The 17,482-nt window shown below is 39.9% G+C and overlaps 1 protein-coding gene across 4 annotated transcripts; it reads right to left on the reverse strand.

Annotated features, from left to right (window-relative positions):
- Nucleotides 1-239: 239 nt before the first annotated feature.
- Nucleotides 240-16,741, reverse strand: LOC136420760 (sodium/mannose cotransporter SLC5A10-like). Of its 4 annotated transcripts, XM_066407856.1 has the most exons (16): nucleotides 16,633-16,741; nucleotides 15,999-16,245; nucleotides 15,267-15,338; nucleotides 14,570-14,674; nucleotides 14,014-14,073; nucleotides 13,447-13,551; nucleotides 12,134-12,239; nucleotides 8,816-8,896; nucleotides 8,303-8,511; nucleotides 7,245-7,380; nucleotides 6,576-6,743; nucleotides 5,886-6,036; nucleotides 4,887-5,055; nucleotides 3,037-3,249; nucleotides 2,205-2,424; nucleotides 240-995 (listed from the first exon to the last, which is right to left on the reverse strand). In XM_066407856.1, exons 2-16 carry the CDS (start codon nucleotides 16,140-16,142, stop codon nucleotides 814-816), a joined length of 2,121 nt encoding a protein of 706 aa, XP_066263953.1. In that variant the 5' UTR covers nucleotides 16,143-16,245; nucleotides 16,633-16,741; the 3' UTR covers nucleotides 240-813. The 4 variants fall into 4 exon arrangements, with proteins under 4 accessions (XP_066263953.1, XP_066263952.1, XP_066263955.1 ...); XM_066407855.1 differs by lacking the exon at nucleotides 16,633-16,741 and having other exon boundaries at nucleotides 15,999-16,356; XM_066407858.1 differs by lacking the exon at nucleotides 16,633-16,741 and having other exon boundaries at nucleotides 2,262-2,424; nucleotides 15,999-16,354.
- Nucleotides 16,742-17,482: the final 741 nt, after the last annotated feature.

Raw genomic sequence — 17,482 nt, forward strand, 5'->3', positions numbered from 1 at the left:
TTTTCTGGAGGACAGCTTTTCTAAATGGGGGCCAAAAGTAGACAATTCTGATATACAAACAAAAGTGGACCTTTGTGTTATATAAATATTGTTTCTCTATACTTCCAAGGATGACTTAGGCCAAACCAATTTAATTTCTTGGTTAACTGATTTTTATTTTCCCCCCAAAAAGTTTTTGAAAAAAAAAAATCATGAAACAAAAGTCATGTTTTCATGATTTTTTTTTCTAACATTTTTTTTTTGAAAATAAAAATCCGTTAACCAAGAAATTTAATTGGTGTGGCCTTAGAGCCAGACACATAGGATGCACTGTTAGAAGCAGAGTTGGACTTAACTTTTTATTTTTCAGCTTGTGGGACAAAACATGAGTAGGGAACATTTTCTCAATCAAAAGGAGAATTTGATACCCCTCCATGCACCAGGAAACAAATGTTGAATGGACAAAGAATTACAATAAGTCTAGCAGTTCACAGACAGTATTATCTTATTTACATGTACATAACATTTTGATAACCTAATAAGTACATGTATTGATTACTCTTATTTGTCTATGCATTACTCGTATGTGATAAGCCCTACACTTCTTAAATTAGAAGAGTAGGGGTGACCTGGTGTGCTTGGCTAAACACGCAAGCTGTAGCGAAGATGCATTGCACTCTTTGCTAATAAAAAAACGTTATGCTTCGTCCTCAGTCTGAGGTTTAAACCTACCTAAGTCAGCTCCCAATGCTATCCTTCTTTTGACTTCTAGTCTTACAAAAGTCAGCAGTAATCTAAGGGAATTTTAGTGATCTCCAGAAATGGGCCTATGCATCATCGGTAGATTATCCACAGAATGGTCACAGTGACACAGGCAGTAGCTGCAGCAATGTTCAAAATGATTTGGTCTCGCCTGGTCTCGTGTAATACATGCTTGTCGCCTGGTTGGGTTTCTGTGCTCCTCTTGCTCTCTTCAAGTCCCAGCATAGCCCTCCACAATCTTTTATACCATGGACCTAGAATAAAGAAAGAAAATATGCACTGTAAACTTTGGGTTTGGAGAAGATCTATGAAAAATAGTATGACATAAAAGTTTCCTACCAATCATAAAAAAACTTCCCTGCATGACAGACTTTTGAAGGTTGTAATTTTTTGTCAGCTCTTTCACCCTGACATGTAACGTTATAGCCTGGTCAGATTGCCATACACCATTTGTTTTCTTAAGAAAGAGTTAGCAAATTTGATTTCAAAACCTGTCATGTACATTTATGTGAGTGGAGGGTGAATAATCAACTGAATGTTTATAGAAAACAGACAGTTCTCTTCTCTCCTATTTTCTATCCTAAACTACAGTCACAGTGTTGTAAACAAATCTACTATAACATGTGTCATGCTTGCAGATGGATGGTTAGCCTTCAAAGCCAATGCATAAAAGCTGATGCATAAATAAAGCTGCATTTTCTCAAGAGAAAAATAAAGCTTGTGACTGTGATGCTTTAAAGCCATAACAGTAAGGATGCCCCACTTAGAAAAGCTGTGACAGTGTGAATGTTATTCAGCACCAGGGACATTCATGACAGTACAGATATTACACAGGAAAGTTGTGTCGGTGTGAATGTGAATGTGATTCACCATCAGGGACAGTCATGACGGTGAAGATTTGACACAGGAAAGCTATGTAAGTGTGAATGTGAATGTCATTCAGCACCAAGGACATTCATGGCAGTACATAGTTCACACAGGAAAGTTGTGTCAGTGTGAAAGTCATTCAGCACCAGGGACAGCCATGCCAGTAAATGCCACACTGGAAAGCTGTGTCAGTGCGAGTGTGAATGTCATTTAGCACCAGGGACAGCCATGGCAGTAAAGATGTCACAAAGGAAAGTTGTGTCAGTGTGAATGTCATTCAGCACGAGGGACAGTGATGACAATAAAGATTAGGCACAGAAAAGCTGTATCAGTGTGAATGTGAATGTCATTCAGCACCAGGGACAGCCACAGCAGTAAAGATGCCATACGCTGTGTCAGTGTGAAGCACTAAGGACAAAATGCCAGCCATAGACATGCATTTCTGCAATAAAAAAAGTGCATCATTGTTGATGTTTAAGAAGCACATGCAGCATTGTGCATCCAGAACAAGCGCAGGTGCACCTTCCTCCACAGCTGCAAGGTTGCGTGCAAAACTCTGCATTGCAGTTGTGCAAAACATCTGAAATCTTTCTCACCATCATTTGGTTTGTCTACCTCTGTTTTTATCGCCACATTAGCTTGGTTGGCATTACCGATTTCTGACGTCTCTTGCGAGATACTTGACTTGCTCGGACCAGTTTCGTTTAGCGCGGAGAGTTCCATGGGCGGGCTGGGAGCTTCCGTGTCTGGTGTTTCAGGGTTTTCCTGCAGATACTCCACGGTGCTGTGTCGGGTCCACCAGGTCAACCTGGCAATCTACAAAGACATGCAAGAAGAAGAAATTAGACCTGCAAAAAATATCATTGGAAGAGGTAACAGTGAAAAGATGCACTGTAATTTTAGTGGTTTGGGGGATTGTTCACTATAGTTCATAGCATTTAATCTAAAAGGTGGGAGCAAAATTCTTGCCTCGACAGAAATGTGATCAAATATCTGTGATGCTAAAATTTTAGTGATTGAGTGGCCGTGAAAGTTACTAAAATTTAGTGACCATTAACAAATAAAGAAAAACAGTATGATGAATACCCCTCAAATACATGTAATACTATGTACACTGTCAAGACAAAGCCACTGTCTATCACAGATGATTAAAACTGAAAAAGACTGAGTACAGTCAATCTGACAACAAGACTGACAAGGCTAATTGCTGACACAGTCCCACCTGTGGAGGAGAGCTGCACCTCAAGCACATAAAAGAACCCACTACACTTATCCAAAAGAGTAGGGGTCCTTCCCATGGGTGTGAGTGGATAAAATAAATTTGTCCAGATGTGCAGCTTGCACTGTGCCTGGTGTGTACGCCATGAGGTGGTTTACTGGGTATGCATTACAAACAAACAAACAAAAAATCTATGTCATGATACTTACACTTTGCTCTGACAAAGGCTCAGTAAAAAGGCTGACTACGATAGTGACGATGCCCACACCAACAAACAGGATGATGTTGAAGTACAGGAAGTGTAGTTTTATAACATCAGGCCTTGTGTCGACGGTTGGACAGGTAGGTTTGGGATAAACAAAGTCCAGAATCAGGCGAATCAGTCCCACTGCAGTTCCACACATTGCACCCCAAAATGCACCCTGTTGGAAACAGGAAATAAAAATATCATGGAAATCCGTTGTTCCTTTGTTCAGTTATTCTCTTTAGAAGATTTTCACAAAAACGCCCCTGCTGTTCCAGAAGAAGCTGCTAGGGGGCCAAAACCTACACCACTTCTTTATTACACTACAAGCTATCTGCCACCCAAAAATTAAGACCACAGCACGTCCAGGTCAAAAGATACAAAAATTGAAGTTCTGCTGCAGTACCAAGGTCACATACCAGGGGGCCCAAAATCGACCTTGAATTTCGGCTTCACAACACCTGCCCACATACCAATCATCTACTGGTATAGGACTACAGTTCCTTAGACTTAAAGACCAATACAACCTCATCTAATAAAAGAGTGTGCGGTATATGGGATGAGAATGGACTTTTACAATCATTGGAGGTTTTTACCAGCTGCAATCGAAAAGGAACAAAAACAAAACTTGAGGGTTGTTTGGGCTGACTTTATGATATTTACCTATAGTTAACTGTCCATAAACAGTTACAGTTTCAGTTACTTAGTAAATATCACAGATTGTGGAAGCTTTGCAGATTCCTTTAAGAATACAGTCAGAACTGCCCAAGAAGACCACTCAAGGGACTAATAAAATCTGGTGTATATGGACAGGTGGTTACTATATATAGACTGGACTCTTAATGCTTGTGTCAATTGGAAAAATCATTTAATAAGCAAATTAAGGGACCACCAATACGTATTCACATTGGTTAGGTGATCCTTATGTTGAGGTGGTCACATGTACAGGTTTGACTGTACATGGATCCCAAAAAACTGTTATTTATTCAATAGTTATCTCCATAAAAAATGGAGATATAGTTTTGGGTGTGTCTGTGTGTGTGTTTGTTTGTTTGTTTGTCTGTCTGTCTGTTTGTGTTTCCGCACAACTGTAGTCAGCATAACTCAGGAACCTCTTGATGGATTACGATGATATTTGGTGTGCGGGCAGGTGTTGTGAAGCCGAAGTTCAAGGTGGATTTTGGGCCCCCTGGTATGTGACCTTGGCACTGCAGCAAAACAATTTTTGTATCTTTTGACTTGGACGTGCTGTGGTCTTGATTTTTGGTGGCAGATAGCTTGTGATGTAATAAAGAAGTGGTGTATGTTTGAGCCCCCTAGCAGCTTCCTCTGGAACTGCAGGAACGTTTTTGTGAAAATCTTGATGTTCCTGTTTTAATTGCTGAAATGCAACAGGTGGTAAAATGGTGTAAATACATGTATACACAATGTACAATGGATTATATACACACTACCCAAAAAATATTTTTGCCCCATGGACAAACAGCTTTTTTGGACACAGAATGATTTTCTTCTGAAAGATGATTTGTTTTGTGCAGAAAAACAACAAGATAAGGCCACACCATTTTAATTTCTTGGTTAAAGGAATTTTTATAAAATGCTAGTTTGGAAAATCAACAAGAAAACAGAATCTCAGAGGAAAGTCTGTACTTTGGTGCACACAATTTCAGGGAGTGAACAGGGTCAGGTGCAAGTTTTCACCCCAGCCTTCTGTTTCCATGATTTTTGTTGTTGCTAAGATTAGAAAACAAATCAGTCAACCAAGAAATTAAATTGGTTGGCCTAAATGAGGAAAAAGATTTTCGTAGTGCATACCTGTTCGGTAGTCCTTGTCCATAGAATGGCCAGTAGGAAGATGGCTGCCATGGTCGGAGTGATTCGACCTGAGATGAACTGTATGTAGATGAAGAGCTGGGCTCCCTGGGCACCTTTCACAAACGGGATCCACGCTATACTTACTGCCACCATCACAAGGACTGTGATTCTGAAAGAACATTTGAAGAATATTGTAGATTTTACTTTAAGTACATGTGTATAATACTGTGATTCACTTTAAGTTCACGGTAGCAAAATTTCACGGTGTAAGAAAAATGGACATTTTCACTGAACTTGAACTTCACGGTTGCAGCAAGTGATTTACAGAAAGGATATGTGAAAGAGTCATAAATAGGTTTTTCACGGTGATGATAAGTTCACGGTCCAGAGCTGACAGTGAAAACAGTGAACTTAAAGATACAGTGAAAGAAACAAGAACTACAGTACTACACGTATAAAGATTTGATTTAATTGCTAATACTTGTAACAAGGACTGAGGTTCTATCTCCTTACTTTATGGCTGGAAGAGGATGGTTTCTGCATTTGGATTTAAATTTTGGCCGTGTAACTGACACTCGACATGTACACTACTAGTACTGGAAAAGGTTGCAGGACAGGATGTTAAGCCATATATATACATAGTTAACTGTTCATTGTACTTGACGAAAAGACCTAGGGAAATTTCCCTGTAAAGTAGTGATTGATTGAGTGATTGTAAAATTGATGGCTGATGCACAGCACTTTTTAAAAAACCTTCCACCCTATATACGAATTGTTGATCTGATTAAGGGGACAGCCAACCCTTTGCCTTGTCCCAGTGTTTTAAATGTGCCATTTTTCATGTTTATCTGTTGTTTTTTTCTGTGCGAATAAAGATAATGTTGAATACACATAGCATCTGTCTTTTCTGTCATGACCAGTGGAAGAATAGCCCTTTAGTTAGCTAAACTGGTTCGAGATTACTTTCAATTTCTACAGGTGTTAGAAGAGCTGACAGACCTGCCCACAACCATCAGCTCCTTCTGCGAGGCGTCCTTGCGGAGGTTCCTCCACACGTCCATGGTGAAGATGGTGCTGGAGCTGTTGAAGACGGAGGTCAGTGAACTCATCAGGGCGGCCACCATCACCGACAGCATCAGGCCACGTAACCCTACAGAGAATGAACAGAACAGTGTTCAGCCACAAGATTCCTTCAGAACTATTCAGACTTTAAACAGCTCTCTGTAAAAAAGAAAAAAAATTTAGAGAGTGATGGATTCCTGTTCAGACCTAAAGACTAATGTCCAATCTATTATCAATAAGTTATCATCATTGCATAGATCCTAGTGTGACTAAGCTTCTCCATGGGTGTCTCGAAAATGATCATGCTGAATTCAGAAGAACCCTTAAGGTGCTACGCTAAATTCAAGGAATATAACTTGGCAAAATTTGGTTGCTGTGCTAGGAATTATGTCACACAATAAAGTGTTCAGAATTTCAGATTGCTAAATAAGCTATTTTCCAACTCAGTGCTTGCATGAACACTATAATTAATTTGAACTAGCTAATAGTCCTTAAACTGGGGTGAAGTTGCAACAACATCAGATTTGAATGCTCTATTCTTGCAGTAAGAAAGTTACCCTGATAAGTAATCAGCAGCATCTTTGTGCTGCTCTGGAAACAATCAACACTACAAGAATGACTCCTGACCAGAAAGTGTGACCTCTGACCAGGATGTGTGACCTCTGACCAGAAGGTGTGACCTCTGACCTGCAGGCATGAGTCCCAGCACCAGCTGAGGGTAGGCTGTGTTGCTGCATCCTGATTGGCTCTCACACACCTGCTGACAGATGATTGGATCGGCACAGCCTACAGTATCTGTGAGAAAGGAAGATAATTATTCATTGTTAAATCATTTGCCTACTCGGGACAAGTTAAATGAAGCTGTCAGGCTGTTGTACTTGTAACGTGCTGGAGGCACCATCTCAAACACGGGACCACCATTATACGTCTCTTCTGAAAGACGTGCAGCTCCTACTAGGATACCCATCCCCCGTAATGAACTTCCAGTTACCAGTTACCAACTAATTGGAATCAGGAGACTCAACTGTGAAGCTGCTATGAAACAAATTGAGCTACAGGGAAGCATCCCTATAGTAATTGTGTTGTTGGCATCTTGGAACCCTTTAACTGTATAATCATTCTCAGGTACATGTAACGGTGAATCAAATCTATCAACATTATGCTATTGCAGCAGATAGTTCACTGATTATCAGTGTCAGTGTGAATGTGAATATTCTTCAGCACCAAGGACAGTTACATATCAGTAAGGATGCCACACAGGAAAGATAAGTTCATATTATGAATATGGTGTTTCACCTGGGTTCAGAATCCGACTGATCATTCCGGGCATGACTATAAGGAACATCGGCAGAATCTTCAGGAACATGGTGACCACACAACCACCCTTGGCATGGGACAGGGACTCCGCAGCCAAGCATCTCTGTACTATAACCTGTAAAACATGCAATAAATCTAACTTTAGAACTATAACACCGGTGCTGGGTAATACATGGGTACCATCTATATCCTAGCATACATACTACAGTTGAACCTGTACTACTTACCTGTGACTTAATCTTTATAAGAACCAACTATGGCCACACCAATTTAATTTCTTGTTTAACAGATTTTTTTGAATTTTAGCAAAAAAAATCAGGAAAACAGAAGGCTGGGGTGAAAACTTACACCTGACCCTGTTCACTCCCTGAAATTGTGTGCACCAAAGTACAAACTTTCCTCTGAGATTCTGTTTTCCTGTTGATTTTCCAATAAAGCATTTTTTTAAGAATTCCGTTAACCAAGAAATTAAAATGGTGTGGCCTAAGGCCATTGTGGCCACTTTTTTGTGGTCTCTTAGATTTTTCAAACTAATCCATTACCACTTTGAATTCTGTATATCTATATAACAGAAATGTCAAGACAATGGGGAAAGAGGACGTTTTATATATCTGTCCTTGGTGCTGAACAGTAAGTATTAGTGACTACAGTATAGCTGTATTTTGGCCACCTGTCTTCTATGACCATTTTCTTTAAATCCCATGAATCAAGTCATAGATAGGTTTGATTGTAAGTTCATCCCATAAATATCACTGCTACAGATAGTGCCTAGTGTGTAGTACAATATGCCTAATGATACTTTTAGTCCATGCAGATCACAGAGTGGACTCCCTGCTGCCTAAGTCTATAACCAATAGGGAATTGGCTACTTCAGTCAAGTTCAGTGTGCCAAAGGTTAAGTCACATAAGCCACAACAGAAGTCAACACAGAGGTGCACAGATGGTCTCCTGAGGCTGGACTGCCCAAAACTTGTAGTTCAAGTTCACAAACAACTAACAGAGGTTACACCACATTTGTTAAGCAACAGTGACTGTACCTGATCGGTACACCAGTACCAAATGGATGCTATGAAGATCCCACCGAATCCTGGCCAGGGAAAGTCAGCTGTTTCGGGGCCCCGGATCATGTGTAAGGCATCAGAGGGTGGTTTACCACACGTCTGAACCACACTTTGATTGCCGATGGTTGTGATGGCTCGTGGGTACTTCTCAAACAAGCCATCAATCCCTCCAATTACATGAAAACCTGGGTTAGGTGAAAATAAGCATGAGCATCATCATCTCATCTTGGCATGAGAATGTCATGGATGGCATTAGCACTGGCCCTTTAAGCACTGGATTGACAGTAAAGTACCATTTCTACAGAATAGTTAAATGTATTCTACGACAAGATGCTATGAAATATCAGTAGACTGTTACAGTAGGAGACTTTTACAATAATCTTAATTCCCTTCAGTATACGTTTGGCGCAAAATCAATGCATACTGGTGTGTGACGTACTATTAGGCTAAGCACATAATTGAAGGTTTAGAGTAAGATGGCCAACTCACTGCGTATAGCGACGACTAGAGCCCCGATAACCATCAGTACAGTTTGCATCGTGTCCATCACCATCACAGCCCGCAGCCCTCCTACAAACAGTGGACGACAGAATTTATTAGTACATGATTATGATAAACTATCAGGCTAACCCCTGAGGCATCGCCCCAAAATAGAGTCCTTACCGACAACCGATAGTACAAGATGTGACACTCAAATCCTGAATGGTACATTGTCTTGTCTTGTCTTTATTGAAGAAAATCCATTAGTGGTGTGCCCTAAGGCACATCACTAATCTTCCTGGACTTCTTAACATCTTACAATACAACATCAAAATAACAATACATGCATTGACGATAACAACATAACAACATTCAATATTTACATTAATTACAGATAGCTGATTACATGTCATTTAAAAAAACTATCGAATTGAAATTGATTCAGGAATCTACTTAAAATTAGAGGTCCTTCCTTAATTGAGTAAAATCATTTGCGATTCAATGCCACTTTACTTATGAATCAGTTCTACACTTTATAACAAGAGCTCACAGATTCTGGCTTTAAAAGTACGAGCAGAAAGGGTGGTCTGTAGCTCTACCGGGAGCTGATTCCACGTTGAAACAGCCCTGTACATAAATGTCTTCTTCAATGCATTTGTTCTAGGTTTGTCTACTCTAAAAGTTGGCTTTGAAGCAAATCTTGTTCTGTGCGTATGCTGCTTGTTGACAGAAAGCAGTCTACTCGCAAGACACACAGGTTCATTAGTGAAAACAATCCTTCTAAAAGTAGTCATTGTGTTCAATGATAGTCTAGTGTGTACAGGTTTCCACAGTGGTTTCAACTGAAGCAAACGTGAAGCCTTATTTTGCACTATTTGTAGGGACTTGATATTTCTCTTTGTAGTGCATGACCAGACAGGGCTACAGTAGTCCATGTGAGTCAATGTCAGGCATTCAATCACCATTTTTAAGAGTGTCTGGTCCATGTATGTTGCACATCTTCTGATCATTCCAAGGGACCTGGCCATTTTTTTTGAGGTTGTCTTCGTGTGAGTGTTCCAGGTAAGACATTCATCGACAGTTGTACCAAGTAGTTTTACCTCCGGGACTTGTTCAATACGTTTGCCATCAACAATTAGGTTGAGTGTCGGTCTTTCCAGCAGTTTGGGTACACTCCCAAAAACCATACATTTTGTTTTGTTTTTGTTTAGGAAAAGCTTGTTCGTTTTTACCCAGTTGCAGATGTTGTTCACCTCTCTTTGCAGTTTACATGAAATTATGTCAATTGAAGGGTCGCAGGTGTAGGCTGAGGTGTCGTCAGCCGCGATACATGTCTGCTGTGGCCTGTGTTATGGCAAGCGGCAGGTCGTTTGTGTAAATCGTGAAAAGAAGGGGCCCTAAACAGCTCCCTCGAGGAACGCCGCAAGGTAACTCCACAAAAGAAGAGTTTGTCCCATTGATGTGTACACATTGCTCCCTGCCTATCAGGTAGCTTGCCATCCATTCTGTTGTGGATTCACTGAAACCATAGCATCCTAGTTTCTGAAGTAGACAACTGTGGTCAACTAGGTCAAAGGCAGCAGAAAAGTCAAGGAAAATAGCACCTACCAAGTTTCCCTGATCAATATTGCGATACCAATCATCCACCATGTGCAGCAGTGCAGTACAAGTTGAATGGTTTTTCCTGTACGCGTGTTGGTGATTGGACATTAATGAGTTCTGCTGAAAGTAATCTGAGATTTGTTTACTGACGATGCGCTCCATAATCTTGCTGGTAGCAGAGAGAAGACTGATTGGCCTGCTATTCGAACCACAGAAGGATGCTGTCGTTGACTTTGGAATGGGTACGACCTTGGCTTTCTTCCATTCCCTTGGATAGACTGAGGTAGTCATAGACAAGTTGATGATGTAACAGAGAGGGATGGAAACGTGCTTCGCTGCAAGCCTCAGAAGTTTGTTATCCATGTTATCTAGGCCTGTTGATTTTCCTTCTGGAAGAGACAGGAGGAGTTTGTACACTTCGTCACTATCAACTTGCTTAAGTTCAAAACTGCAGTCTTCTTTACCAGCCATGATCTTCCTTTCAATCAAGTGAAGTAAGGTATCATCAGTTTGTAGATTCATTTGTTGCCGTAAGGTATTGACTTTGTTTAGGAAAAAGGTATTGAAATGTTCAGCAATGTCCTTTGCTTTCGTAAGGTAGACGCCGTCTTGTTCAACTACACCAGATGAGATTTTAGAACCTTTTCCCAGGATGCCGTTTAATGTTTTCCACATTGCTTTGGGGTTGTTTTTGTTTTCTGCCAATTTTGCTTTAAAGTATGCCGCCTTCTTCTTCCTGTTGAGCTTCACAGCTGCGTTTCGGAGCTTCTTGTAGACCTCAGTGTCGGACTGGAGACCAGAAGCGACGGATTCTCTCCTCGCATCATCCCGAAGTTGCATCAGTTCCCTGAGCTCTTCGTCCAGCCATGCCACTGGGTTCGACTTAGATGTTCGCTTTTTCATCGGAGCATGATGGTCAGCTATGTTATTGAACATAACTGAGAAAACATGTAGGGCATCATCAACGTCTTCTTCGTCCTGTACAAGGTACCAAGGAGCCACTTCAATGTCTGTCAAGTAATCTTCTGGGCTGAACTTTCTGTAAGTCCGTCGGTGTACTACCTTTGCCTGTGCTTTGGGCACTTTTGTGTTTCTTGTAATGTAAATTATATTGTGGTCTGAGAAGCCCACAGGGGCAGATTTGGCTGGTGAGCATCTGTCTTTGCTGTTTGTAAAAATCAGGTCAATGCAGGTTGCAGTTTGTTGGTTATTCTTGTTTACACCAATTCTTGTGGGTGTTTTCACCACTTGAAACAGGTTACAACTTGTTGCATGGTTGCTAAGTGTTCCCTCATAGGACACAGTTGGTTTGACCAATCTATGTTCATGTTTCCCATAACAAAGACTTCTGTGTTGGCATCAGTAGCACTATCAATAGATGTGAGGATGTCGTTAAGGTATTGCATTCCTGTCTTTGTATGTCCCTAAAGCAAACAATTTGGTTCATTGGTAATACTGTTTTATTAGACTTTCATGACTTGGGAAATTGGTTTGAAATGATAAACTAAAATCAGTAAAAGTATAGTGCGTTTCAAATCTATACTGTTATCATTCACTAATCTTAAAGGTGACGCAGGGATGCCTAATAGTTACTATTCTTTTTCAGGCCTGTAGGGTCAACAGAAATAGTCTAATTGCCAGGCATTACATTGTCCATCATCAACAAGAAACATTTCTACTGCCTGAATCCAATTAAAGACACAGAAAAGTATACATGATACATACCTGTGAGAGTGAAGAACCCTGTGATGATGATGAGAACAGCCACAGACAGGAAAAGGTTCCAGTCCAGGGACTGCTGGATAAACAGTGCACCTGCATACACATCCACCTGCCATGCAGATGCCATTAAGACTTTAGCAGGTGCAAATGCCATGTTGTTCTACTAAACGGTTAGGGTGGTGATCTTTTAGTTTCACGCGCCTAATGTAAATAGACCAATACCTTAGCCCCGCCCACCTCCGTCAAAACGTAGAGATGCAAAATTAAAACATAAATATGCAAATATTTGACGGACATGCAGTCACTCTCTCATTGGTCGAACCGCTAATTGTGATGGACAGTCAGGATCAGTCTATTAGGGCTTGGGTTTTCTATCAGTTCTCACCACACAACGACATCATAATCTTTGCTCATTTAATTTCGATATGTAATGGTATAGTGTTATTGAAACTTATTATGTGTAGGAATGACTGGAAATTTGAGTTTTTTAGCCAAGTTTTAAGTCTCATAAAATGCTCTGGGTGCCTTTAAATACCCTGACATACAACTGATGCTGTGCCCCAAGAGAAAGGCACTTTACACGACTTCCCACACTCCATCCAGGTGTAAAAATGAGTACTTGACTTTGGTTGGGGAGGTAAAAGGAGAGGGTTGGACCCCACCTTCCAATACCGTGCCCTAGACACAGTTGAAAACAACCCACTGCCCCTATGGCCTAAAAAAGGTAAGGAACTACCTTTACCTTCAAGTTTACCTTTAGGTGCAAACAGTTCTGATTTGAATTATTTACATATAGTAAAGTAATTTACAAAACATGAATAACGACAAAAAAACACATGCTGGAGGTAGAAAAAAAGCTATAATGGCTATAATGTTTTTCTCCAATCAGTTCAGTTGTTTTACAGAGATTTGAGGTACGTAGGGCCCTCACAAAACCCAGAATTAGCTGTCCCAAATATTTTGATATACGTAATTTACCATACGCAATGCTATCGTTGGATTTACCAGGATTTATCTCAATGGTCTTGAATAGCAAAAATGTGACAACTCCTGCATGGTAAACATTGGAAAATATATCAAAGAATGTCTAGACATTAGAAACTTCTCCAATGATTGTAAAATCCCATTGTCATCCAATACTACTACACCATATTGTATAAGATAGACTAATTAGCCTAATAGAATGTTATCTATATATATATGTACCAGTGGATGCCATACTTTGTACCTTGTACAATTGTTGTGCAATACAGTTATTATTATATAACTTAAGACATTAGATTATGTTGGCACAAGAGGGTGTTGCAGGTACTTACGGATATCTTGGTCAGGACGTACATGAGGAGGGAGAGCACAGTGGCATAGACTCTCAGTCTCCTACTGTTGAACCTTCTGTACAGGTACTCTGGAGCTGTGTACACCTGAAAACACATGCACCAAACATTAGTTGTGAAAAGTGTACATTGAACTGAAAAAAATGTGTTTCACGCTCTAATGTTTTGTATCCTTAGTTTTGATAAGTACATTCTAACACACTTTTGAGTTCTCTGTTTGGATTGGTCAGTAGCAGTTACTTTGTATGAAACCTCAAGACCTAAATGTCATTGATTTTGATTGGTTTATGGCTGGTGTGGGTTTGGTTTGGGAGGTAAAAGGCGGTGGAAGGGTTGGGCTGCACCTTCCAATACCATGCCCTAGACACAGTGGATAACAACCCACTGCCCCTACGGCCTCAAAACGGCTATATGGGACTACCTTTATCTTTTATGGCTGGTGTCATGTCCTGACAACTTTTGGCTCTACACTCTGATTGGTCAATAGTAGGTGTAATCAGTGTTCTCAATGCTGATTGGTGAATCGCAGGTTACTGTAATTAAACTTACCCCAGAGGCCAAGTAGACAGGAACAAACAGCCATCCCAGGAGAGCAATGATGAATATGGACTGTGGAGATAAATACTATTAAATAACTTAAAAACATTATTTTATGAGTCCATATCTACATGATTAGATGTTCCATTCTTAGATGTTTTCTACCGTTTGAAATTTTCCTTCAGGAAATAACATCTACTACCCTAATTCCACCAGGGTACATAATTCCGCCACCCTGAAAAGATATGTCCAAACAGATCTCCAACCCAAAGTCCCCCACTATAATGCTGGTCCTGTATATCTAAACTGTGCATACCTGGAGGGCGCTGTAAAAGAGATCTCTCAAACTCACTGTTTTTCAAAGTGGTGGATTTATGTAACAGATTACCGGTAATGTTAATGGAGGTTACAGATGCTGTCAGAATCAAACAAGATTATCAGTACAATTTGTCATTAAAGCTTTGTGCAATCCGACCTATTTGAAATCCCTATCCCATGAGGATCCCACATTAGATCAACGGTGATCTTCCGCACACCTTTTTTGGAAAATTTGACCTTGAACACTTACGTTCCACTCGTACCCTGCCACTGCGATTCCAGTCGCTGCTCCGCTGCCCGCGAGACCGATAAAATGTTCGCTGCCGATGTTACTACTGAACAGCGATCCCCCAACCTGGGTGGGAAAAGTAATTTTAATTGCAGTATTGTAAAAATTGTAAGTTTCGAAAACATTTCTCCAGAGTTATTAATACATTGTATAGTTATTGTGTACTTATACAGGATGTTAGTAAGGGCACACTGTACCTAATATAGCACATTAAAAAGGCAAACTTAGTTCAACTAGATCAAATTTAAAAGTTACTGTAATTCTTGATTTGTTAACGGTAACTTAATTTTAGCTACTTTTAACTAACGGTCACTAGTCAACCGCCAAAATTTCATCATTGCAAATATTTGATTACTGACAATTGAGACAGTGATGTTTATTCCCACTGTTAAAATTAAATACTATGAACTACTCCCTTTTCCCACAACCACTACGGTAACCGCAATATTGAATGAAATAACAGTACCCTGGCAAGATTTCCTACCAACACATAACAAAAGCATGCCATGAAAATATGATTGACAACTGTCCCTCAGATCAGCAAGTAGGTTATATTTATTTCTTGCTCTCAGTTATCTTATATAGGATCTGTATATTGCCTTGAGTAATATTTCTGAAGGACTTTGATAAGACCATACACTATCCCATGTGAACTTACCAAGACCCAGTTCATGTTCCTCCCTGCTAAGAAGTAGCTCTGGGCACTGCTTTGGTGGTGTTTTAGCATAGACTGGGGAAATAAACATGAACAATGCATTCAAATGGTCAATTTATTCATAGTAATCAAAATGCAATAGCAGTCTACCACTAAAAAATGATGACAAGAGCATGTCTAGAACACTAGATATCAAAACAGGACGTTTTGCTGCAGTACCATAACAAGCTACTAGGGGGCCTAAAATCTAACTACATGTATTTTGAGGTCTCATCAAGAATTACCCACCTACCAAATATCAAGATAATTCACCCAGGCATTCTCGACTTATTGTGCGAAAAGACAATTGACACTCACAAACACATAGCAAGTCACTTAACAAATTACAATGCCTCATTTCAATAAAGGTATAGCAGATACATGTAGTTCTATCTGGTACACATAATTGTCTGTGTTCTATATACCCAAAGCATCATGCTTCACATCAATTGAGGATGACAACAGAAGAAGACCCCCCCCCCAAGGACTTAGCAGTAAATTAAATCTGTAACATCTTTCTTAAATACCTACAGGCTTCTTTATATTCACTTTTCTTGGCATCAGATCTAAACAAAGGCTAAAGGTCTAAAAATGGGAGGGGCTCATACAAATGTCAAAAACCTTGAAATCATTTTGCTAAGGACAAAACACTTTTAATTAGTGAAAACAGTTTTTAAAGAGAAGGGTTTTCCTTACCCAAAGTGCGATCCCCACGGTCACGACGAGGTACAGAACAACCACCGCGATATCGGGAGCTGTAACACGAGTTCCTCGGGCCAGGACGTCCGGTGGCCCCGACGAGTTGTTACCTGCCTGCGCTGACATTGTTGTCGACGACATGATGCTTCCCGGTTCCTACTTAACGGCCCCGTCCCCTGTCCAAACCGTTATGATCTAGATTTAGTCCCCAGTGATTGTCAAGACGTCTAAGAACTGTAATTTCCTAAGAATAAACGATCACAACCATTATAACGTCTTGCTGACAGATAATTACGTTGTTCGACTGGTTCTAACAGACAACAAAACAAATTCTATTCGAGCGACCCCGAGTAAAATTCCCTGAGGACAATCATAAGTCAAAGGTTAGGGGGACACTTGTTGAGACATTTAATATTGGAGGAAAAAAATAAGATGATAGGAAAGTGAATTTCTTATTTTATGGCTGCGTGCTCGAACTTTATTTGTTGACAGCATTTCATAATAATAACGTTACTAGCACTAAATTTGGGCCAATATTTTGACAAAACCTCAATATTGGTCGAAGTTTGAGCTAGTAGCATCTGCATATTAATCTCATATCCGTTTGCAAACAAGAATGAACTAATTTTACCTGAAAGATAATTCTAGTTTCGCTCTGAAGGCTCTCCCTTCGAAAATTGTTCTCGAGATTTTTTGGATGTTATTGCGTCATCACCAAGGACAGATGCCAGACCAAGTGATTTACATGTCAATAACTTTCATGGCGATTGGATTAATGAAAAGTTTTATAATTTTGTACATGGTATCCCCAAACAAGAGGCTGATACATGATATCGTCATTAATTTTGCTGGTAATAGTTTGTTTCTACAAATATTAAACCGACTTTTCGTTTTTGTTGAACGAGAAATGCTACACGCAGTGCGAGACGGCGATGGGTGTATAGTTTGTCATGACATCAAGATCCGCTAGGAGGCTCTAATGCACGTCAGCCTTATGTCATCTGAAATAGTGAGTGACGCAGCCGCTTGATGCCGATGTAACAGGCCGTACTATACCCCTAGCCTGAATATACCCGAGTACGTATTCCGGCAAGGAGAATATTATACATATCTTATGAAAATGTATGGATGATTAACCAAGTTATGATAAAATTTAATGTATTTATTTTACTGTGTTCAAACAATGTTTTGTTTCATTTATTTTATTTATCAACCATATCATTTTTTGTTTAATTGATTTATTTGAATTATTATAATTTGATAGGGGGAGGTTTTTGCATAAGCACATAGGCTTCCTTGCGCTGCACTGTAATATTCTCATTTGTATTTCATTATTCTGTATCTATTACTTTTAAGTGCGAAATGAATAAACAAATAAACAAATACTAGTCTTCTGGTCCGTTACACTGGCCTGATTTTACCCGGGTACATATTTTTGACAGGAGTAGTTTGGCCCGTTCCACCGGTTCGGCCAATAAAAA

Source organism: Branchiostoma lanceolatum, chromosome 15 (genome assembly GCF_035083965.1).
Source record: "Branchiostoma lanceolatum isolate klBraLanc5 chromosome 15, klBraLanc5.hap2, whole genome shotgun sequence".
In the NCBI taxonomy this organism is placed as follows: Eukaryota; Metazoa; Chordata; class Leptocardii; order Amphioxiformes; family Branchiostomatidae; genus Branchiostoma; species Branchiostoma lanceolatum.

What these genes read in the sequence shown, in the direction of transcription:
- LOC136420760 (XM_066407856.1), bottom strand. Translation starts at nt 16,142, where the DNA reads ATGTCGTCGACAACAATGTCAGCGCAGGCAGGTAACAACTCGTCGGGG. An exon ending in AGGGTTCTTCACTCTCACAG is followed by an intron (nt 8,897 to 12,133) that starts GTATGTATCATG and finishes CACTGTTTGTAG; the next exon opens with GAGGGCTGCGGGCTGTGATG. An exon ending in CAGTCGGATTCTGAACCCAG is followed by an intron (nt 6,744 to 7,244) that starts GTGAAACACCAT and finishes CCTTTCTCACAG; the next exon opens with ATACTGTAGGCTGTGCCGAT.